Source organism: Lonchura striata, chromosome 8, assembly GCF_050655825.1.
Source record: "Lonchura striata isolate lonStrDom1 chromosome 8, ASM5065582v1, whole genome shotgun sequence".
Taxonomy (NCBI): domain Eukaryota; kingdom Metazoa; phylum Chordata; class Aves; order Passeriformes; family Estrildidae; genus Lonchura; species Lonchura striata.
In genome coordinates this window covers 21,170,306-21,195,115 of record NC_140710.1, presented here as the reverse complement: position 1 = coordinate 21,195,115, position 24,810 = coordinate 21,170,306, and the positions used below count along the sequence as shown (strand labels likewise).

Sequence of the window (24,810 nt, the reverse complement as noted above, 5' to 3'; positions counted from 1 at the left end):
CCCCTCCCCGCCGCTCCCCGCCCCTCCCCGCCGCTCCCCGCCCCTCTCCGCCCCTCCCCGCCGCTCTCCGCCCCTCTCCGCCCCTCTCCGCCGCTCCCCGCCGCTCCCCGCCCCTCTCCGCCCCTCTCCGCCGCTCCCCGCCCCTCTCCGCCGCTCCCCGCCCCTCTCCGCCGCTCCCCGCCCCTCCCCGCCCCTCTCCGCCGCTCCCCGCCGCTCCCCGCCGCTCCCCGCCCCTCTCCGCCCCTCTCCGCCGCTCCCCGCCGCTCCCCGCCGCTCTCCGCCCCTCTCCGCCGCTCTCCGCCGCTCCCCGCCCCTCTCCGCCCCTCTCCGCCCCTCCCCGCCGCTCTCCGCCGCTCCTCGCCGCTCCCCGCCCCTCCCCGCCGCTCTCCGCCGCTCCCCGCCGCTCCCCGCCCCTCCCCGCCCCTCTCCGCCGCTCCCCGCCCCTCTCCGCCGCTCCCCGCCCCTCTCCGCCCCTCTCCGCCGCTCCCCGCCGCTCCCCGCCGCTCCCCGCCGCTCCCCGCCCCTCTCCGCCGCTCCCCGCCCCTCTCCGCCCCTCTCCGCCGCTCTCCGCCCCTCTCCGCCCCTCTCCGCCGCTCCCCGCCGGGCGGGCCCGGGCCGGCCCTCCCCGGCTCTCCCCTCCCCTGGCAGCATCGCGGGCGGTGTCTCGTCCGCGCCCCGCCGGCGGGAGTCGGGGGACGCTGTCCGTCTGTACGCGCTGCACGGCCCCGACATGTTCCAGCTCCTGCGAGGCTTCCTTCTGCCGGCGGCCGCCTGCGACGGGAACAGGGATGGCGAGTCCCGCTACGCCAACCTCTTCCGAAAACTGGACCTCAACGAAGACGGGAGGGTGGACATTGCCGAGCTCCAGACGGGCCTCCGGGCCATGGGCATCCCTCTGGGGAAGGAGGCGGAGGAGGTAAGCGCGGCCCGCCGCCGCGGCCGTGGGACGGCGAGGCCGGGCGGGCGCGGCCCCGCTCAGCCCGGGGGACGGGGCGCGGCCCGGCGCGGCTGCAGCGCGCCCGGAGCCGCTCCTTGATGGAGGCGGCCCCGGGCCTGGCCTTTTCCTTCCCCGGGCCGCAGCTCCAGCGCCAGGGGCCGTGTCGTACAGGCACGCCCCGGGTTGTAGGGCAAGAGTCCCGAGCGCGTACAGCTGTCGGCGGCTCCTCTGCCAAGTGGGTTTACTCATCATGTGTGGACTTTTGACACGCTTTGACTTCTTATTGAGTGATACTCGATAGCACCTTCCTTTTCCATCACGATAAAGGGTGGTAATATACAGCTTTTGTCCGCCACTCCACCCATGCATAATCTAGATCAGAGTAAATTAGGGTTTGCTTTGGGCAGCAGGTAGTGTAACCTGCATAGCCGGAGGTTGCAATTTCAGAACTAGTTATTTAAGCTAGACTCACAGACATGGAAGTTATTCTTCTTGGCATGGACTGTTGTCAGATATCGAGGCCCTTTATTAGAAAATGCACTCTTGTAACAGTGGCTGTGAAACCGACAGTGCCGAAACTCTTCGTGGTGTGGCTTCTGCAGTGATCATTTGGACTATTACCTTCCTTTGTCCCTTGTATCAATGCTGTGACCTCAGAAGTCAGTAAAACTTAAGTCGTTAAGCATTCCAGTGTGATGCTGACTTACACTAGCAGGCTTGACCTGTTACCTAGAAGAGAAACTTCTGTTTCCTAATTATTTTCAGTAATCCCCAGGGATCAGCATATAAAATCACTTAGTACACAATTCTGTGGGCACAAGTGTTTGTGTGGTAAGGCAAGTCTGTGCTGACAAGACACACATGGGTTAATTTAGGCTGAGCAGGTACTTGTCAGAAGTATGGGGGAAGTTACTGTTGTAACAATTCTGCTTGTTTCAGTTTAAAGAATTATTCCAGGGCATTCCTCTGCTGTACCGGTACTAGCTGTTGCATACTTTCTGGAGAAGGTGCAGGAAAAGGAACTTACATTTCAACTCCATTGTTAAAAAGTATCTTGGGTCAATAATTCAGTGGTCTTATGCTGACTGTGTGACAGTTTTTCCCTGTGGTCTCGTTATTTCATCTCTGTTTTGCCTCCTTCTGTTATATTTAATTCTCTGTTTCCTATACTTAAGAGAAAAGTATCCAACAGACCTCTTAAGTTGAATGGTGTTTATTCAAGATTATAAATGAAAGCACACTTTCACTTCAGTGTTGCTGCTGGTCAAAATCATCTTTACATTAGCACCTTTTGTGTTCTCAGGCTTTCGTAATTAAAGGAGGAACAGGTTGGCCTTTTTGGTTATCCATGAGAGTTGTCAGTGTTCAGAGCATGTTAGCTATGAACCCCAGTCACACATTTTAGACACATTGTTGTAAACCTGTTGTACCAGTTTGACTGTAACACTCTGGGGGTTTTACCTATATTGAACAACAGGGAAACGGGTGACCAAGTAATTTTCTGTTATTTAACAAAGGTGGTCTTCCCACATAATTCATTGAAACCCCTGGCATGCTGCTGAATATTTGAGCAACTAAGAATTGAAGTTCTAAGTTCTTTCTCAGAACCAGTGATCTTGATTAGTCGTGCACATCTGAGTAGGTGTCAGATTATTCTCAATTGCTTCAGGATAAACTGAAAGGGATGCCCATGAAACAGATAGACATAAGCTAGACAGACCTGGATGTAATACAGAGCAGGAACTGTTGCCTTAGTTGTTAAAGACACACAGAGTAAACAATATAAACTGTGAGTCATCTGCTCATTTGAGAGAGGTGGAAGAATTGTGCAGGGAAACTTCTGTGTGCTCACTGTTTTACACTAGGGTGGGCACAGTTGGAAGTAGACACTAGAGTAGTGCTGTGTACCTGTTAATAACTGGACTTCTTGTAATAGGAGAGCCCCAGTAAGTCTTGCCTTCTGCCTTTTTGTGGCTAATCTCCTTCCTGTACTTTCTTGCAGCTCAATGCTGCCTTCTCCCACTTCAAGCTCTAAAGTTCAATTAATTTTTCTTACTGCTTGGTGAAAAGGTATTTTATTAATGAAGTCAGATCATCATATTTGGAGAGGTAGAAGTAATCTTTCTTATAATTACTAATAACTAATGAGTAAGGAATTGAGACATAGAAATATTATACAATGAGGCAAAGTGTTATCTACTGAACTGCTCAGCCCTGCTAGCATAGTGGCACCATGGCATGGGCAGAGCTTGGGATATCCTAGAGCAGAGTCAGTTTTGGTGCCTCAGGGATGCATCAGAGACTCAAGCCTCATTATGTTTATGCTGGTCTGTGTTAGGTTTTCAAAAATCTCTTGCAAGGTGGCTTCCAACACGTAGGATGAAATCCATATACCTGGAGTGCTGGCCATTGTCCTTCTGAGCTGCACGGCTGCTTTCTGGCTAACTTGTGGAAAAGGGACTGTTGGAATGTTCCTGGGTTTCACTGCAAAGGCAGTTGGTTGATCCAAAGTTGTACCACCTTCACACTATAGTGTTTGTGCTACTAGTACTGTTTTGCTCTTTTGTCTTTAAGTGCAGTTCCTCTCTAGAAGGAATATGCATGTTTTAAAAAGAGACAAAGCTACCATCCATTTGAGTAAGAGACTACAGGTATGCACCTTCCATTAGCTGTGAACCTGTGTGGTAAGCTTTGGAGGTGGCTTGCATCTCCCTTGAAGGAAGATAAATTTTTCCCCCATAGCTCAACCTGACAGAACCTCCTGACTGTGTTCTTCTACTTGACCTGCCTTTTGGCAGTATCTGACAGACAAGAGTAAATGACTGGAAAATCTGGAATGTGTGCTGCTTCGAGGCTGCCAGGGTGACTCCTGTTTCATATTGTAGGATATTACCTGTCAGGAATGGGTAACTTTGCAAAACTTTGCAGAAGATTCCTGACATGACGTGTCATTATCTAAAAATGAGGAATTCAGGGTGGTAACTATCAAATGTTGCTCTACAAGCAATATTAACAGCTATTGTACAGTGGCTTTGATAAGCAGGGACACAAAATAGATGCTGGGATCAGATCACAAATGATCTCATGCTGTGTCTTCTGAATGCCGTGAGTCTTGTAGGCGGGAGCACCATAAATGGTGTGAGTGGTTGGATGAAGTACTATTTTTGTTCATCCTTTCCTTCTGCTGCCATCAGTCCTTGCAGTAAATCTGTAGGAGGTGAACCCCATATTTCAAGCTTCAGTTTGGGATTGGAACAGCCAAATAGTCAAAATCGGGTGCTATTTATACATTGAGTTCTGGACTAGGAGTAGGAAGACATTACTGAAATGAATAACTACATTCTGGAACCAGTGTAATCTTATTTGGACTAACTCTCTTAACATTTTGACATAAGCCTTTGGCTACATTAAAGCTCTTTTGGATAAAGAAACAGTGTGAAGAGACACCTCTGTGTGGTGGAGACAGGGCCTAATGAGACTAAATTCACAACAATCAGACTGTTGTCTGTTTAGAGTAATTGACTGTTTCTGAAAATCTGAGTCCAATCATGTATAAAAATAGAACACTTGAGGTATGTTTCTGCATTTAAACCACAGGAAATTGAGAATTCTGCCGAGTGAGGCAGGCCCCTGTGCTGTGTTCCACTGCTGTGTCTCAGCATGGGGATGGGTGACAGCGGCCCAGGTGTGGATTGTTTCCTTCTGTGCTTTTCTCTGGCCTCTAAAACCTGCAGCTAGATAGTGCTTCAGAGCTTGAGCTTTCCCTAGCAGTTCTTAGTCCAGAAAGCACACACTTCCCTGTGTCTGTGTCATTCTTTATAGGAATTGAAGCTTTCTCTCACCTTAAGAGTTTACCCAAAACCTGGTATTATAGATTTAGAGTAGTCTACATATTCAGCTTTTTATCAAAACAGATGTCATGTCATGTGATTGTAGAAAACTGGAACCATTTAGTTCCTTTAAACTTCCCTTTCCTGGTCATAATAGATGTGATGATTATGACTGGTTATGGGGACTTAATTGTGAAATACCACACATATCTTCAGCCATGTGTTCAATTAGTAAATTTGAAATTGAATGTATTCAATTTACTTTGCTTCCATTGTAAGCAAACATGTAAATCATTATTTCATTTCTATGTATACAGCTTCAGAAGCTTTTAACTGATAAGTGTTGTAGTCTCCAAGTCTCCATATGAATGAGCAAGATGAATCTTAAATTTGTTTTCGTAACACTTTAAACATCTAGGGAGATAAAAGGAATTATTTTTTAATACTAACATGATAGGTTTTTTCTTGAACAGTGACAGAGTACAGTGAATGATTAAGTCTTCCTCCTGTTGCTGCTAAGTGCAAGAATGCCAAGAATTCCCAAATATGGGAAGCTTCACCTCTGAGACCTCTTTTAACTGCTGTGTTGAAATGCTTTGCTAAATCCCTGTCCTGAGACAGCAGTGTGTCTCAGGTGAACAAACAAGGCAGACTGTTAAATCTTTTGAAATTGCTATAGCTGGGATGCCTCAGTAGCAAAATTGTCCTATTTAATGGGAAAACTCAGTCTACCAAGTATGCTCAAAGTCAAAAATACTAGTGTAACTTGCAAAGAATGCTGAATGAAAGTTCAAGGAATAGTTTGTATCTTCCATGTATGCTGTTTCAGATTCTTGAAATTTAATTCATAACTATGAGTTGAGAGAGTTTACCCAGGTCCTGAAGGAGCAGCCTCTGCGAGGCATTTTGGGAGAACGTACTTGCACTTGAATCTTGTCCTTTTTTGTCTCGTTTTCTAGAGATTCTGTTAGCTGAAATGGACCAGGGAGAAGATCTCTGCCAGTGCTGTCCTGTCTCAGGGACGAGCAGTGCTTAGGACAGGGAACAGGAAGGGGAAGCTCTGTAGCTGATAGCAACATCTGCTGCTGTCAAGGGTGCAAGTCTGGAGTGGGGGGCTCCTGCTGTCTGTCTGTAGCAGGTTTAAAGGGCCTGCTTGGATACTGTTCACATGTTGGTAGTATCCTTGGGGAGGCAAGAGAGTAAAAATGAATGCTGAATTTGGACAAGTTGAGAGGCCTTTAGAGGCAGTGCAAATTCCAGTTTTACTCAGTGCTGTGCTGGATTTCTGGAGATGGAGTGTCAGTCTCGTTCATGTGTTATGGGGCCCACTGGGCTATAATGCTGTGTGAACACATCCTCAGGCCCTGTCCCTTTATGCTGGATTTATCTCCCAACTGATAGTTTGACAAGGCTGACTTTAATAATCTTTGCTAGTGATTTTGGGTGATCATAGTCTGCAAAAATTTGTGTAGTCTTAGCAGATATAAATAGGAAAAAGACTATTGTCCACTATGTGTCCAGTAAAGGGAGAAGTGTTGTGTATACTTATTGTGACTGATTTTGGCATCCAATATTATTACAGCTGAATAACTGAAAACTGTAGACTGCAGAGCTATGTGAATGGCTAAGAAAATACTTAAGAGGGAAAGAACTGAAAAAGGGCAAAAAATATCATGATTGGTTTTATATATAGGAACTCTGATTTTAAAAGCAAATGTGAAATCTGCTTTAAAAGCAAATGTGAAATAGGAAGTGTGAATGTCTAAAGACATGATGATGTTCTTACTGTGGTGCTGGAGTTCTTTGCATGCAGCATTTGTATTTTGGAACTCTGGTAGCAGATTGCAGGACACATAATTGCTACTTGCAATTGTACCTTGAAGTGCTGTTTTATGCTTGGGTCTTGTAGAGAGCATGATAGGAAGGAAGTAACTTCTTGATGAATCACTTCCTATTAAATATTCTTTATATTAATTAGCTGAAATAACAAGCTAATGAATAATTGGTAATCCTTGTAGTCAGCAGCCCCACCTTCTATGCACAGTTCAGTCTTGTAAACAGAATGTGAAGGCTCATGCACAATACACAAATAATGATACTAAATAATGTTAAAATTAGACTGTAAATTTAAAAGAAAAGTCTACATAAACCCATCAAGATTTCTAGTGTATTGCATTCATTATCTTTACTTTGTAGCCATGAATGTGTTAAAGTTCATAACTTTGGCACAGAACAGTCTAATAATTCAGCAGGACACTTACAGAGAAGGGTAGGGAGTTTTTGATGTGTATATAAGCCTATCTGTAATTCTTTCTTTTTAACAGTCCTGCTGACTTACATTTCCACACCAAATACAGAGGTCTTCTGACAGAGTAGGAATTCAACACTGCAACGTGATTTATATAATGGAGAATTAAAAAAAAACCCCAAACCTTCAGTGCTCCAGTCTCCTTGTTGCTTCTTCTGTTGGTGTTGCTTGGTTGTGCAGGACTTGGAAAGTAGTTGTATTAACAAAATATGCAACAGAAAAAGAACAAAAATAGTAGAATTATGAAGAAAAGAGGAGGAAAGACAAAGGTGACAGTGTCATGACCAAATAGACTAAAATGCTCCTGTGCTGTTTGTGTCAAGGTCTGTAGCATTAAAAAGAAAGATCACAGAATCATAGCATTGTTTGGATTGGTAGTGACTTTTAAAAGGTCTTGTAGTCCAATTCCCCTGCAGTAAGCAAGTCTTCAACTATATCAGGTTGCTCAGAACCCCACCCAGCCTCACCTCAAATGTACCTAGGGGTGGAGCATCTGCCAGGCTCTGGGCAACCTATGCCAGTGTTTTACTGCCCTCATAGTAAAAATCTTCTTCCTTATATGTAATCTAGATAGACAAAATAATTAAATTTAAATCCATTACTCCCTGTCCTATTGCTACAGACCCTGCTAAAATGTTTGTCTCTTTTAGAAGCCACTTTAAGTACCAACAGGCTGTAATAAGGTCTCCTTGGAGCCTTCTCTTCCTCACTCTGAAAAACTCCACCCTTTCCTCACAGGCACCTCACAGGAGAGGTGCTCCTGCTCTCTGATCATCTTTGGGACCTGCTCAGGCCCCATTGCACCAGGTCCATGTCTTTCCTGTGCTGGGGACCCCAGAGTTGGATACAGGACAGATACAGGTGGGGTCTCATGAGGGACGAGTAGAGGGATGCAAGCTCCCTTGAGCTGCTGGTCATGCTTCTTTTTCTGCAGCCCAGGATATGATTGACTTTCTGGGCTGCAAGCACAAATTGCTATAGCTCGTGTCATCATCTAAACTGTCTTCCTATATCTGTCAGTAATTAACAATTCTTTATGTGGTCATCATATCATTTTACTCAGTCAATTATCTTTACTGCTTGGGGTTACAGTTTTTAGACAATGAAAAAAGAAATGGTGCACTTTGAAGAATAAACATTTGGATCTGAGCCTTTGTAAAGGTGAGGTGATCCCACAGTAAGGCAGTAACAAGAAATGGCAGGTTTTATGTGGCAGGCATGCCAAACATTGTTTCCCAGGACTTGTGAGTGAGTGTTGGCACCTTGGGTTGGTTCCTGCTCTATTGTAAGCATGCCTATTTTAAAATGCATCCAGTTCTCCTCCATCTGAGAAGCTGGCACTGGCAGAATGACAAGTGGCTGTAATTATACAATATCTGGTAGTATATTAAATGCAGAAGAGCAGAGCTGGATTCAGTGTTGAACTGAAATGGGGAGTGATTGACTGCTGGAGTAGTTTGTGTGTGGAGGTTGTGGAATCTCCTCCCTTGAAAGTGTCCAAGACTCAGTTGGATGTGGTCCCACACAGCCTGATCTAATTAGACCTAATTAGACATGCTTTGAGCTGGGGTTAAGTTCAATGGACTCCAGAGGCTCCTTCTAACTTGAATTACTATTGGATGCTGTGAAGGGGCAGTTTGTACCAAGGACTTAGTGTGCCAGGCTCCCCACAGAATCCAGAGGCGTCTTCTTATTGGCTGTGCCTATGGAGTATGGAACCCACCAAGAGGAAGTTTCTGGCCGCCAAGGAGAAGACAAGTTTCTTTCGGTGTTCCTCCTAGTTCCACAAGATTGCAAATTACTGATTTTAATCTGAAACTTTAACACCCACATTATTAGTTGACTTCACAGACAGCAAGAGGCTTTTGTTTGCATGAGCTTTTAGATTCGTACTGAGAGAAAAACACATGTGCCATATGGTTTTGTTCCCTGTCATTCCTGTTCTGCTTCACTGAGAGTGGCTGAGACTGACTTGAAGTCTGGAAAAATAACTGTCAAAACAAAAGTAGGAAATGGAGAGTAAGTTTATGCTTACCATTTTCTCATTGTTGGAATCCACTTCTTTGGCAGATGAACTGAAAGGTGCCCCCTGCCAGACACAGAAATTTCCTGCTCTCAACTTCCCAGGAGTTCCTGCTTTCTTTGGCTCACATCATCCTCAGCAGTGGAGGTTTTGCAATTATAATTTAGTTCAAGTTTTGTTTTCTGTGAATCAGAAAACCACTTTCCTTGTTCTGCATTTTGGTTTGTGTGGTTCGGGTAGCAATAGGGAACAGTAACAGTTGGTGTTGAGTAGAACTCACACATAGTGCTTACAGGTGTCTCATAAGTCACCTCAGGCAAGCATGGGAGCCCAGCAGGACACTCAGACCCTGCAGCAGGAGGTGCCATGAGTGGAGTAAAAGATGGGTTGAGATTGTGTCTTTGAGAAGGGACTCTTCAGACTAGAGTAATTTTTAATGGTTGGGTTTGGTTGGTTTTTTGTTTGGATTTTTAAAAAAATTATGAATCTACTAGCCTTTATTAATTTCCTGTTAGAAGGTTGTGGTCAGGACTGTATCCATAACTATCTATAAATGTAAACTAACTTTTTTTTTGTAATGGGAAATTCTGAACAGCTCTAACCATATTGATATAAGCATGAAACTGAATTGATGAGTATATCCATCTGTGTTGACAGGTTATTAATAGAAATTACAATCAAGATGGATTTATGACTATAATAAAAACACTCTTTTTCAAAGCTGATACCAAATAATAGTTATCTGAATATGTGGTATCTTGAGTTGATTTTTATTGTGCACAACTTGCTGTATTATGGGAGGTAAATAATTTGCTAATTTCACTGTGGCATACCACATAATTTTGCTCCATTTCATTGAGAAATCCGTGATAATCTTATAAATTTCGTTTTTTTGAGATGAAATTTTAAAATATATTATTTTTTGTATAGGAATAGGGAAGATGAAAGAGGTAACATAAATATATTTAGACATCTTTTTCAGACCTCTGCAACAAATACACCAGTTTTCTGTTGCCTTTATGTTTAGTTTTTGTGGCCTAGAACTTGTTGGACTTTGGTCTTTTGAGGACCTCTGCTAATTAAAGAGGAGTAAACAAAATTAAAACCAGATTTTGCAGATTAGAACAGCCATTCAAATCTTGTAGAAGGTTACTTTATTCAGAAATTACAGTTGCACAAGGCAGTCTGCTGAATAGAAGATAGGTGGAAGAATTTTTGGCCAGCACTTTACATGGGAGCTGCAGTGCTGCGGAGCTGCAGTTAATGAGTGCTGGCAGGTTGGTCTCCTGCCTGCTACTGAGTGCTGCCCCCCTAGGATTTTGCACATTTAGGGAACCCACAGGGACCAATGTCCAAAGGAGGGGATAAGACATAATTTTCCCTTAAATCTTGTGTTCTGGAGCAGGGTTGTGGGCTGGTTTCCCTGCTGGCTCCCTGCACACCCTGCCCGAGGAGGTGGCAGCGCTGTGGCCTTGGCTCTCTGTGCCCAGAGCTGCGGTGTAAAGCCCAAGCTCCTAAACCCTGCAGAGCTTCCCTGGGCTTTGCCTTGAGCACAAGCCCCAGCAATTACAGGCTGCTCTAATTGCCCTTCTCTAACAGGAAGATTTCACACGTGGAGATGGTGAAGTTTCCTGGCCCGTTGCTGGTGGAGAAGTGTCTGCCTGGGCTGTGTTTGAGACTTGTTTCCTGCAGTCCTGGCAATTGCATACCATGCATTCAATGCATAGTTAATTTTACATGGAGTGTTTCTATCTGCAGGACGGTTCCTAGGAAGCACATGCAAGAAAGGAAGATAAATGTGTTTGTATTTGTTACAAGTTTATTTAAAATTGTAGCCAGGGCTTCCGTTTGAAGCAGAAAGCTCTGTTCTCTTGAAACTGCAAGTGCCAGTGGGGCAAGATCTTTGTAATTTTTTGGCTAGCATTTAAAGTGTTAATTGATGTTTGTATTTTTTATCTTTACAATTAATAATTAATAGACCACTTTATTAAGATGATAGTCAAGGTTCTTCTTTTTTTACTGAAAAATTTAATGTACAGGAAACTCACAGACTTAAACTTGTTCTCTCTTGGGTTTTTCTCCTGTCCCCCATGTCTTCCACAAATTATTTAATACCTGTAGGTATAATTTACCAGTGCTGGTAAGAAACCTTAAAATTTCTGCACAGAAAAGTTATGTAAATAATAAACAATGCTTTCTTAAATATATATTTACTGCCAAGTGTTTTCTCTCCCTATACAAATATTGAGTATGTTAAATTCTGAAAACAAAATTGTTTTGTGACCTGCTGTAATTTGGACAAATAAAATATTCATTTTTCTCTCAATAGAAAATTTTTAAAGCTGGGGATACTAACCAGGATGGACAGCTGGATTTTGAAGAATTTATGCAGTATCTTAAAGAACATGAGAAAAAGATGAAACTGGCATTTAAGAGCCTGGACAAAAACAATGATGGTATACCTCAATTTATTTTATTTGTTCAAACATTGTCTGAAGAAACTGCATTAAAAGTAGTGTAACTTGTATTTGTCTGACTGGAAAAAAAAGTTGTGAATATGAAATCCTTACTACTTTTCCTTAACATTATCATAATTAAAGTTTGCTATAGATAAAAAAAAAAGTCTTTATTCTTTCTATTTTCTGCAAGTACACTGAACTGGGGCTCCTTGTTCCCCAGATGGAGAAACTGTGAAGAAAGTTCTGACTATTTCTAGCTATTAAAGATGAACCAGTTTTTAACTAACTGTATATTTGTATCCCATTTGCTTCATCCCTGTAGTAGACATTGAAAATACATCATCTGTGCTAAGTTGATTTTTAAATCATCTTTGCAATTATTCAGCTGTTGCAATGGGCTCCAAGGTGCTAAGTTTATTAAGATCCACATTTTAAATGTGTCATTATTATTTTAATGTTTCTAGGAAAAATTGAAGCCTCAGAAGTTGTCCAGTCCCTCAAGATATTGGGTATAAACATTTCAGAAAAACAGGCAGAAAAGATCCTGCAAAGGTCAGGATTATATTATTTTTTGAGGCAGCTTAATCTTCCTTGTATTGTTAATTTCTATATTTTTCTATTTCAGAGAGGGAGATATATGTGATTATGACTTTGAAAGGTGTTGGATTGGATCATTTGGTTCTGGGAGGAGAATGTTACTTTATTTCTCTGTAAATGTTGTTGCTAGAAAGAAGCACTGTATTATGTTTTTGAATGGAATAGGACAGATGCACTTGGATAAGAGAAGCATAGTATTGAAAGGCCAGGGCAGATTCAGCCTTGAAGCCACTATATAGAATTTACAGTCAGTTGTTATTGATGTGATAACCCAAGTTAAAAAAGTGGTGGTGGGGGGGAGGGGGAAGAAAAAACAAACAGAACAAAACCTCACCATTACTATTTCCTTATATAATTTTGTTCAATTTCTTTTCAGTATTGATGCTGATGGGACAATGACAGTAGACTGGAATGAGTGGAGAGATCATTTTATGTTTAATCCAGCTACAGACATTGAAGAAATAATTCGATATTGGAAACATTCCACTGTAAGTTTAACTTCTCTTTTAATCTAGTGCAGCTCTCAAGTTCACCTCTGCTGTGTTCATTTGTGATATTGAGTACAACAGCTTCACACTTGTTATATTTCAAGCATATCTGTATTTGCTTTTTCTTTTCACTTCTTGCTCTCCCATTTACAAGCAGAACTGTATCAGATGAGTTCCTTCTGCACGAACAACGTCATCTAAACTTTGCAAATAATTATCAAAGTAATATAAGTAATTCTTAGGACAGAATCTTCTTCCTCTCTTGGAGATATTTCACAAAAAATAATAATCAGAATATTAAATATTTTTCTTTGCATATTACAATATGATTTAATTTGTTGAAACAACTTATATAGACATTTTATCTGTTTCTTATGTTGAAATTAGTATGTGCAGTTATATAGTATCGTTATAATTATCATAAAATCACTGATGTCCTGACTGGTGATTTTCTGTGCACATCGTGCTCTTTTGTGTCATATAATTTAATTTAAACATACAGAATATACAGCAATAGGTTATCCACTGTGCAGAGACATTTTTAAAGTTTTAATTGAATGGGGCTGTTAACACCTAAGTGACCAATTTTTAAGAATATTAATAAAGTAAGTAAACCAACAGTAATCCTGTTTGCTAAATATCCTTCCTGTAGATTATTGGAGGAAATAAAGTAAGGTTAGATGCCTTTGAATATAGTGAAACCATTTATATCTCCAGGGATTAGTCAGCATTTCCATAATAAAAAACAGTTTATGAGATCTAAGAGCTCAGGGTGTTTGAAACTGCACAACCTCAGCTCAGGAATGCTTGCCAAAAGGCAGTTAGCTCCCTGTTTGCTGAAGAAAGCACTTGAAGCACTGCTATGAGGTCAAATAGTCCTGGTCCCAGCTTAGTGGAAAAAACAACTTGGCTTTAATAAAATGCTCCTTACTATTATTAAACATAAGGTCTGTATTTTTCTTTTTTATTATGGAATGTCATTAGTTGCCCCCAAGAAACAACTGAAGGAGTTTCTTGTGATCTTAGTCAGCTGATGATCCAGTTATCACAGCAGGCAAAATCCAGCAACACAGCTGGTCTTTGAGATAAGAACAGATGTGAAACCTCCCAGTCTAGCTGGCATTTACAGACAGCTCTTACAATTCTGTTTTTATTATATAATTGCTATCAGACTCTTCCAAGCAGATAGCTACAATGGCATAGAATTATTATGGTAGCTGTGGCCTTTTTGTTACAAACACTCTCAAATTTATCTTTTCTTTTCCTTAGTTGTGTTTAGGTCTTGGTACACACAAAGTTTAAACCCTGGTAGATCTGCATAATATCTCTTAGAACACTGAATTTATGTTTTGAGAGTTTTGATTGATCTTTTCATGTTTCCATAGTTGAGCAACTGATGACGCCTCACTTTGAAACCTCAAATGCAATAAAGATGAAAGGATTGTCCAATTAATCTGTTCTGTGTTCAATATCCAGAATAGCTGTTGCTTATATTTTTTGTTCAGTGGCTATATTTACACCCTGCAATTTTTGTCCCAAATGACCAGGACAATATTCTGTCTACTAACAGGGAGAGCATGCAGCATAAATTAGGGATATAATGCCTACAATTAAAATCAATGGTAGTTCAAAGGTGTATCAGTTAACACGCTTTCTGGTCAGTACTTATCAGTAATTAATACATTTTTGTTCTTTTTATACTTTTAATTTATGTGTAATAGCAGATTTGCATTATCTACAGTGTACTTTTTCTCATGTATCATAATTACAGGTCACACTTAAGGGCAAAAGTGACATGTGAGATTTCATAGTGTTGTGTCTTAGTTTTATCATTAAATCCTATATTAATGTTATTTGATCAAATCCAATGGCAATACAAACGTGCCCCCTCCTTAGTGAAATGTCAAATTTTTATAGCTGAAAAGGTAATTAAATGTGTCTTTGTGTATAACTGATAAGAAAATCTATAAGGCCTCTGTCAAACTATTCATTTGGTAGGATAATACACAGCAGTCACTGGAAATAGAATACTCTGATATATCAGCTGTTAAAACTCTGCTTTAAAATGTTGGGGAGTGTGGGAGAAGGAGGCATCCCACATGTGTGAATAAATTACCGTGAGAGAAATCTCTCGTTAGCAACCTTAGGAGATTACCAAACTAATCCCACAAGACTGTCTGGTGAAAGGTTAGCTGCAGCATATAAGCATTTGAGCTTTAGTGCTGACTTTAAAGGACTGCTGATCATGACAGAATGTCTTTGCTTGGGCCATACTCAAGGAGGAAATTTGTCATAATTTTTAATGATGATGGTGCAGTCTTTGAAATGGTGGGTCTGTAGTGTTACTGCTCAATATCTATGTAGAAGTCAAAGTTACTTTTCATTGAAAAGCAATGCATAGTAAATTAATTATAAAATGTAAATTAGAAATACTTTTTATTTGTAACTAGCACTTTATTTGCACATTCTTGGGTAGTATATTAATTTGGAATTAGAACTGTGGATAAAACTGAGGCGATGGAACGAGATAGTTATTTGCACATCTTTGCTTTGGATTCATAAAGGTGTTGGATATAGGAGATAGTTTGACTGTTCCAGATGAGTTCACGGAGGAAGAGAAGAAGACTGGGCAGTGGTGGAAGCAGCTGTTGGCAGGAGGAGTGGCTGGTGCTGTCTCTCGAACAGGTACAGCACCCTTAGATCGCCTTAAAGTCATGATGCAGGTAGGTGCGATGTTCAAGAATTTCTTGCTTTCCAGTCTATCACTTCAGTTTTTAGACATCTGTTGGGAAGAAATTGAGGACCTAGCTCAGTGTTTAAATTGCAGAGGTCTGGCTATGTTTTGACAATTTCCATTTTTTGTGCTCATAAAAATGGTATTTTATAGATGTGGGAAAAAAATGTAAGCAAAATGTAACAGTACTTGTGCTACTAAAATTATATTTTTTTCAATAGTGTATATGGTTTTGCTAGTTGATATATGTTTAATAAATTTAATACTGATGAGTTTTATAATCTAATCAGATTAATGTTCTGTACTGTGACTTTGGTTTTGGTTTTTTTAGGTTCATGGTTCAAAGTCAAACAAAATGAATATAGCGAGCGGTTTTAAGCAAATGTTGAAAGAAGGTGGTGTCCGATCCCTTTGGAGGGGGAATGGTGTAAATGTTGTGAAAATAGCTCCTGAAACAGCTATTAAGTTCTGGGCTTATGAGCAGGTAGGGTAATGATAAATCAAGAATGAAAATAATGCTAAATAAAGTCCTAAATCACTCTCACTGTTTGTCATTGGCACTTTTGTATTATGTAGGACTTGTTGTTGTAGTTGGGAATTTTTTCATAGTAATTTGAGTGAGTTTCAGATTTAAATCTATAGAATACTTACTATTAGGCAGATATAATGGTTGTATTTTAAGCAGTGCAAACAAATTACAGGTGTTGCATGTTTTAAACTGTCCCTGATTCTGCATGGCTTTCTGTGGAGTACTGCATTAATATCTAGATTGTTGCTGCAAAGTGACAACAGGCAAAAACTTGGCACATTATGCTAGCTGAACCTACAGGGGATTCATTTTAAGTCAGATATCACAGTGCTATGTATGATGCCCTCATCCTGGATTTCAGAGTTATATTTACCTCTGAATCAGCTTTAAGCATCATGTTAAGGCCTAATCCTCCTTTGGAAAATGAACTCCCATTCTGGTGTATTTAAATGAGCTTTATTTTTGCTCTTTGAGGCATGCTAGTGCCTCAAGTAAGACCAAATGAGCACACAGCACATCTCTGTACAAGGAGGAGATAAAAGTAACAAAATATCAAATAAATGTGGGGATGTTGCAAGACTGAGCAGCAGATTGTGGTGCCATAGAGTAACTTCGGGCACATTATTCTTCACTCATGGAATGACAGTGTGTACAGTGCTCGAAGTGCTTCTGTGAAATTGAATCTGTGCTTCTGTGAAATCTTTCATTTTTTGATTGGACAACTGGATCTGCAAGGGAATTTGGTTCCTCTTTGTTTTCTGGAGTTCTTGGTGTACCAACCCTTGAGTTGGCTGTTTGAAGAACACCTGATGGTACTGTGGGTGACTGAGGTATTTAATATAAGAGTTCTTGCAGGGTTGAATGTTTATTGTGCTCTGGAGAATCTTTTTGGGTTAGCAAATGTGACTGTAAATGCATGAAAAACTAAGAACAGGCATGCTCTTATGTTCTTATGCTTGAAAAGACATTTTGTACTATACTCTTGCCTTTTGCAATGACTCCTACCACTCCTAAAAACCATGTGTGTTTGTGTTTCAACTATACAGTATAAGAAGATACTCACTAGGGACGATGGAAAGTTAGGCACTGTTGAAAGATTTGTATCTGGTTCTTTGGCTGGAGCAACAGCACAAACTTCTATTTACCCCATGGAGGTAAGAGAATCTGCTTCCATTGGTGCCTGCAAAATGTTTGGTTTCTTTACTAAGTAAACCCCATTTTGCTCTTGAAAATATTGTAAAAAAACTTCTCTAGTCTGGTACCTTAATATATTTTTACTTTGGACTTCCTTTGAGACTTTCAGTGCTAGGCATTTTAGAATGTATTAAGTTCTAACGGATCTTGTAATGTTTTGCTTTATAGTATTTTTTAAAACAGTATTTAAATAAAACCTAATGCAAGAAAAAAGATCATCCAAGAACATTTAAAATTCAGCATGTATTCAAGCATTTTATAAATTGGGCATAAATCTGTTTCCTGCTATATCTAAGCAAGGAATAGTCTTGTCTGGACAGAACTGAAGTTCTCTTGTGTTATGATGGGAAGCTGTGTCTGATAAGGGGAACGGTGTGGGGGAAGGATGTAACAGCTACAGCTCAGGGTGGGTGGCTTGGCTGCTCTTTGCCCTGTAGGACATAGCTCTAGGTGGTACTACACACTGCAATTTAACTTATGTTAATGTATTAATTGCTTCAGTGTAACTGTTACACACCATTTCACAGAAACTGCAGCTATTTTCTTTACTGCTGGTTCCCCAGAAGGTTTATCATTTGTCCAGATCCTTGTTGGAATAGATGTTGGAGCTGGGACTAAACCAATACCAACATCAAGTTTGGTAGAAATGGCAAATGTAACCTAAATAGTTTTTTCATGGGTAGGAATGGAATGGAACTGTTTTCATTGCTGAAATAATAATGATCTCTCTAAAGAGCATTCTTGCTGTTCCAGAGGGTGAATCCAGCTGAGCTGAGTACAGAGATGGGTTAAAATAGGGAAGAACTGAAACATGTTGTAGATTGTCTGGATTACACTGATCAGTGGAGACAAGGGAACTGTTCTACAATATCTTCTGGTCTTCCTCACAAAAATATGGTACTGTCCTGGAAGTGGTTTTAGGATGTTTCTAAATAAGAGAGAAAAGCCAAGTGTCAGGAAATTCCTGAGAAAAATGCAGTCTTATGAGGCTTTAAAGTAGACCAAATTGTTGCTCAGGAAACATTCTCTGTGGTTTTTTTTGGATGGTGTTACTAATTTCTTTGTCCTTAGATGCAGTACAGACTTGCTTGCCTTATTAATCAGGTGCTGGGTTTCAGTAGTGAGACATAATTATTCCTTACATTCCTCAGCTACCTCTCTAAGTGTCATACTTTTTGAAATATTTTCTTAATATGCTTTAGTGTTCCCAGACCAGAAGTATCATATGCTAGCATGTTAGTACTCTCACAATGAATATTGCCTTCAAGTTGATCAAATAACTGCCTTTTTAAATGAAGACTATAAAGCTAAAATGCAATTTTAAAAGGCTAAGAATTTGTAAGCAAGTGTATAGTAATGTGTGGTGCTCTGCACTAAGCACAGAACTTGAAGAAGCTTGCTGCTAACAATGCTTTTCAGTAATCAAAAGAGATTTGCAGCACCAAAGTGCAAAGCAGTTCTAGAGAATTCAATAAGCAGAGATCAACTGTGTATCTAAAAAAGATTAATAAATAGGTATGTAATTAAGGCTGCCATTTTTTTTTCCTTTTAGGTTTTAAAGACCAGATTGGCTGTGGGTAAAACAGGGCAATATTCTGGGATGTTTGACTGTGCTAAGAAGATTTTAAAAAGAGAAGGTCCAAAGGCCTTCTACAAAGGCTATATTCCTAATATTCTGGGTATAATTCCTTATGCTGGGATTGACCTTGCTGTTTATGAGGTGAGTTTAGATCACTGAATGCAGGTAGCTGTCATTAATTAATTTACAAAAAGCGTAAATATTTTTTAGAATGTTTGTATTATTGTACTATTACAGCTGGTTCAATTTTAAAAAGACAAATGAGAAGTTCCACTGATGTTAGTAGACCTCAGTGTTTCTGTTTGCCCCTCTTGAGGAGTGCCTGGGCAGATAGGCCCTTCCATGCAAGAGAACCAAGCAGGAATGTGCTATGAGAGGATTATGCAGACCTTGGCAGTACTGCAAGCTTTGACACTTACCTAACCTTGTTAGACTGGGACATACCCATTTTATAGGAAATATGTGCCTTTAAAAGGATATTCATATTATGATAGTTTATACATTTTTTTGCCAGTTGTTAGGTTTATGAGTTGATTATATTAACATGTCTGTGCATGTTACCAGAATTCTTTCTGGCTGACACAGCTTTTCTGAGGAGCTCGAAACACTGCTGTCTTTCCAGAGAAACTGGCACCTGTTTCACCCACCAGCAATGCTGAAAGTCTTTTATCTACTTTAGCTAATACCTCTTGCTTCAAAGTGTGCTAAATAACTCAAACACACCGACTAATTTTTTTTCTGGTCTAGAGAAATCTTTTTTTGACACTGCATTAGCCATCACCAGAACTGTTTGAACAAACATTTTCAAAACTGTATGGAATTTATTTCTACAGTTTACATCCTTGTTTCTGCATGGGATGATGTGCACAGATATGTGAGCTTTCATTGCACTTTGTGGGGTGCTGAGTTGTTTCCCTTCTTCTCTCCCCAAAGTATTACAGATGCATGGGCCCTATTCTGCTGCTGGACCTTCTAAGGATTTCTCTTCTAGGTACTAACTGTTGTAGTCTGGTTGAAGCCCTTCCCTGTATGCTAAGGTGTTTACCTGTGCACTTGAAGCATGTCTGACTGGCCCAGTGAAATTGCTGCTTTTCAGGATTGAGTCCTTAGGATTTGTTATGAATAAAGAAGCACTTGTTTACATTTTGAAGGCAAATCTCTTATTGTTTAATTTTGTACCTTGGCAGCTCTTAAAGAGTACGTGGCTAGAGCACTACGCATCGAGCTCTGCGAACCCAGGTGTTTTTGTCCTGTTGGGGTGTGGCACCATTTCCAGCACGTGTGGGCAGTTAGCCAGCTACCCCCTCGCTCTTATCAGAACACGCATGCAGGCTCAAGGTGAGTTCTCTTTTCTGAAAATGCTTCTGTGTAGTCCCATGAAAATTGTATCATGTGGGTTAGGTCAAGCAGAGACATAGGAATAAAAGAAAAAAAACCAAATCCAACAACTTGGAAAAACTAGACGTAGCTGGAAAATTCTTCTTAATGTTGGTCCCTTCTCCCTCTTACCCCCAACACTGTTGTTCTTCGTACTCAATTTAAAAAGTAACATTTTAAGAACTGGTGCTTTGTATATTCTGAGAGCCACATTCCGTACAAGACTACCAGACACAGCCCCTCTCATAGTCTGGAAGCACTCTTCTAAACTTTAAAATGTTGTCTAAATTTTAGAGATTAAATGATAAGGCTTGAATTGTCTTGTGAGGGTAGACAGCAATGTTTGCTCTGTAGGACATTTCATTAGCATAGTTTCATAGTTGAGGTTTTTGTTTGATAGGTTTCTGCACAGAGTTAAGGATGGGAGCCTAGATTTCCAAAGGAACATAGGTGGATAATGCTTTCCACTGGGATTTAGACACATGGATATCTCCCAAATGTCTGGGATTAAAAGATCTCTTCAGGGGACCTGAGATAGTAGGCTCATGATCCAGGTGTTTGAGACCTGCTCAAGATTGTTAATATTACTAGAACTGTTTTATAACACATTATCTTTTTGTTCTAGCCTCAGTGGAAGGAGCTCCACAGCTAAGCATGGTTGGTCTCTTTCAAAGAATTGTTGCTACAGAGGGACTCCGAGGACTTTATAGGGGCATAGCACCTAATTTTATGAAAGTGCTTCCAGCTGTCAGCATCAGCTATGTTGTATATGAAAAAATGAAACAGAATTTGGGAATAGCTTGAAATGAAGAAAAAAGGTGAGAGGCTTCTAGTGCTGTTGGAAACACCAGAACAATAATGTTTTCTCAAGTAATCTGCTCTCACAATTAGAGACAGACCTTTATAGAGAGATGCTGCGACTTCCACATTTGCCCTTAAATGGGAAGAAACTTCTTAAATTTTAGTTCACCATTTTTAAACAGATACCTATATTGCACTTTAAAATGTCACAGAGTTGAAAAAAAAAATCCAGAAACTGTCTTTAAATCAGCAGTATATTTTTATTTTTAGGAAATCATGCATATTTTACTTATTGGGTATTTTATATTAGTCCTTCCAAAATGTGTATTTGTCTTGGATGAAACCAAAGGTAGGCAAAGTTTATACTGCCTTGATACTGAATATATAAAAGTGACTTTGTGTTTTGTCATGCTGCCTACACTCAAGCAATTCACAGGCGACGTTTTGCATGCCTAGAAGTGAGCACTTTTGTTCACAATTTTTGAAGACTGAATGTTAAGTTCATAAGAAATAGTATCTTGGATGCACACAATGATGGAATAACACATTAAAATGTAGCCCATCACCTTTGTCTTCAGGCAAATATTTTTTATTTTTTATTATTTAAAGAGCCTGAGAAACTGCTGTTCTGCAGTGTTGGAATACCTCAAATGATTTACACGGTATTTTTGTAATACAATCAGCAATTTTGATAACTTGCTTCACTGGACCTGCTTTTCATTGCACTTGTAAATGTCAGCACCATTAACCATGGCAACATTTGGGTTACAGCTGCATGTTTTAATAGGATCATAATACAAAGGAACAGAAAAAATTTGGATGTTAGAGCCATTCCTACAAGTGCAAGTTGCTATTTAAAAACAGGATGGAGGATCCAGTATGAAGCTGGTTGTAATTGCTGTACAGCCAGTGGCAGAGCTGTTCATAGCTCTGGGAACAGGAATGCTTATCATTTTGGACTCTCCATTCTTTCCCTTATTCAGAGGGCTACATCCACTCTGTGCTTTTAGCCAGTAGAGAATTGCATTATTATGTAAAGGTTTTTTACAGTTTTGTCCTGTGAGATCAGTCTTCTGTGAACATTGGCTGTGGGTGTGAAATTGGATAATAAAATACTGAAGTGTTTTGTCCAGGTGACCAAGTGGCAGTGCTGAACTCAGGTGCCTATCAGATTGGTGTTCATGTAGCATGCAAAGCATGCCTACAGACCTGTTAGTGCTTGAGAAACAGCTCTTCCTCAGAAAACAAAGCAGCCCTTCCTCAATGCAGAACATTAGGTATTTTCATGTACAAGTCCTTCCAAAGTGACTTCCTTTTTTAGTTTTTTTTTTGTGTGTGTGGAGGGGCACACAGTTGCCTTCAGGCCTGAACACTGAAATAGATTAACAATTATTACCAGACTCATTTGTTAGGCTTTTTCTGCTGTAATGTGTACTGTCTTAATCTTGGTAAATTCGAGATTATACTTACCTTGACCTTCTAAAAGCAACTGCTCTTAGACCACTTTCTAAAATTGGATTACTGAAGGAAGAATTTTATGCTGTTAAGGTCATTAAGGGTCTTCTTTTTAATTCTTTCTTTTTTGGGCAGGCATGAGGGGTGCATGAGTTTTGTTTTTTTTTAAGCAGAAAAACAAGCAAGCAAAAATAACTGCCTGAATCTCCCTTGTTCTACATATGCTTTGGGCCATATTTCTCAAACAGCAATCACATGTAAATTTGTGTTCAGTGCTTCCATGGCTGGTGTTTATTCTCCATAAACTGATACATAGCAATTCCATAAAATCTGTATTATAGAATTTTTTATCACATTTCAGAAAATGGCAGCTCTAGCTGTATTTTGGCCTTCCCTTTGGGGAAATGTTGGACTTTGCACTTTAAAAAAAAAAAGTCATTCTATTCAAATAGTTTGTGTATAATGCCTTCCTGATCTTAATTTTTTTTTTTTTTTTTTTTGTTTTGCCAATATCTTTGTACCTTTGTGGGATTTGTGAGATCAGTTGCAGGTAATTTTGACTGTGACCAATGAGCAAATGTATTGTGCGTGTGATGTAAAGATGACTTTAGCATTTCTATCTTCCAGACTTATTCCATTTTGTTTATAGTGTGCAAGTGCCATTCTGAGTATTGAAATCATGGTGACCTTTTCAAATGTTGAAAACATGATCTGTTTCAGATTTGATTTTTCATCATGTGCCTTGATGATGACTGTATTCAATTGTGTATTCTTTGTCTCTTAAATGTATGTTTACCTTTCTAGCTCCATAAAACTACCAGTTTCTAATAAATCTTTGTTTCCTTATCTGGTTGGAGTGTGCTGATGTGTTTTTTTCAAGGTCTGATAGATGACACTTCTTTATTGCATTACATGCATAATACTCCATGTAAAAAATGGAGGCAATTGATCTAAAAGTAGGTTTAAGACTAGACTGTGCTTTGCTATTACACTGATACTTGAAAACAGTTTGACAATTATCCTGTTTACAACTGTCTCATTGCTTAATAGAAGACCATCTGTTTAATATTTTTGCTGTTTATTGAACAATATTAGCCAATAATTTGCTTCTGTGTACATTGCGTGACAGAACTCTTAATAATCAGGGACAAAGACTTGCTTGTATTACTGCTGATCTTGCTTTGTTGTTAATCTTACTTGTTAGCCAAAGGATCAATATAAAGTCTTTTCAAGGTAATTGACTTAATTTACTCTGGATGTGTAGTATGGCTATGCTACTAAAAGCTTGTTAGCAGCCAGCTTTGATGACAACTTTTGAGGTTTTCACACCAATCCTTCAAATGTTAAAGATAATTGTAAACAAATTAGGGGAAGCTTTTCTTGTCTCTGCTGCAAATACAGTTCTTTTAACATAAGGTTAAGAAGTTTTAAGTAATGCAAGAGGTAGATGCCCAGTGTATGATTCCTAAGTAAACAATTTGATGTTCAATTTGACTTGAGGCAGAAATGCTTTTAATTGCAAATGCTCTGCAAGAAGAGCCCAAAAGGGAAAGGAAAAGATTATTTGTTTTCCCTTCAAGATGTATGTGGAGTGTGATGGCTATTCAGTATCATTGACACTAGAAAACTGCAGAAATGGCATGAAATCTAAAATAGTGCTGCCAGTGTGTGTCTTTCCCTCTTGATTGTGGTGTGTTTCCTGGTAGGATGTGCCTGCTGCAGAGGGGGCATTCCTTACACCAGCCTGGGCCCAAGCTGCCTGGCACACCTGCTCATGGAAAAGTGAACTCTGTGTGCTGAAAGCCACTTGGCAGCTTTCCCTTCTGGGAAAGCAGCTAAAGAATGCCTGGTGCCCAGCCCTCCCAGGTGAGACTGGATGTGGGCCTGCCTGGTGCCCAAATTAGCCTTCAGAGGCCCAGGCTGAGGTGACTTCTGTCCTTTCCTGCCTTGCTTCACAGCTCTGAGCTGGCTCCACTGCCGGTACAGGCAGGATGTATTGGCAGCTTTCTCTTCATGCCTTTCTGATTTTAAACGGTTGGATAAGGGGTACAGGAAGAAGTATGTTGCAATAAGTGCTATTGCCATGCATAAATTACTAAAATATCAAGGATGTCTCAACCTGCAGGCTATTTGCTGTGCAAGGAAGTGTGGTTTTTAAATGCTTCCCCTTCTGATGTCAGAGATGTCTTGAGAATGGCTTTTAGGACTCGAATTAAAATGAGATACTGATTCTAAACTGTACGTTGTGGAGAACATAATTGATGAGAACTGCATATTTAACACAGTGATTGTTTGAATATTGACAGTCTTGGTGTGTAACTTAGAACTAGTTTCTAAGACCTCTTGGTATCTGAAAATATGAGGTGTTATCTTTTTGTCTATATTTGTCCAGGGTAAAAATTGTCTGTGTTTTGGCAACTAAATAAATGCTTGAGTATTTTGTACCTAAACTCTTACACATTACATCTGCTTTGCTAAAGAGCTAACAAAGAAGTCTGT

The 24,810-nt window shown here is 40.1% G+C and overlaps 1 protein-coding gene across 5 annotated transcripts; it reads left to right on the top strand.

Moving 5' to 3' along the window:
* Positions 1–556: 556 nt before the first annotated feature.
* Positions 557–23,157, top strand: SLC25A24 (solute carrier family 25 member 24). 5 transcript variants are annotated; one of them, XM_021547021.4, is made up of 10 exons: positions 592–916; positions 11,428–11,554; positions 12,022–12,109; positions 12,531–12,642; positions 15,207–15,365; positions 15,708–15,860; positions 16,952–17,059; positions 18,652–18,819; positions 19,866–20,016; positions 20,681–23,157. In XM_021547021.4, exons 1-10 carry the CDS (start codon positions 731–733, stop codon positions 20,857–20,859), a joined length of 1,431 nt encoding a protein of 476 aa, XP_021402696.2. In that variant the 5' UTR covers positions 592–730; the 3' UTR covers positions 20,860–23,157. The 5 variants fall into 5 exon arrangements, with proteins under 5 accessions (XP_085442673.1, XP_021402696.2, XP_021402704.2 ...); XM_085586546.1 differs by lacking the exon at positions 592–916 and adding an exon at positions 8,948–9,282; XM_085586547.1 differs by lacking the exon at positions 18,652–18,819 and having other exon boundaries at positions 557–916.
* The last annotated feature ends 1,653 nt before the right edge of the window (positions 23,158–24,810 follow it).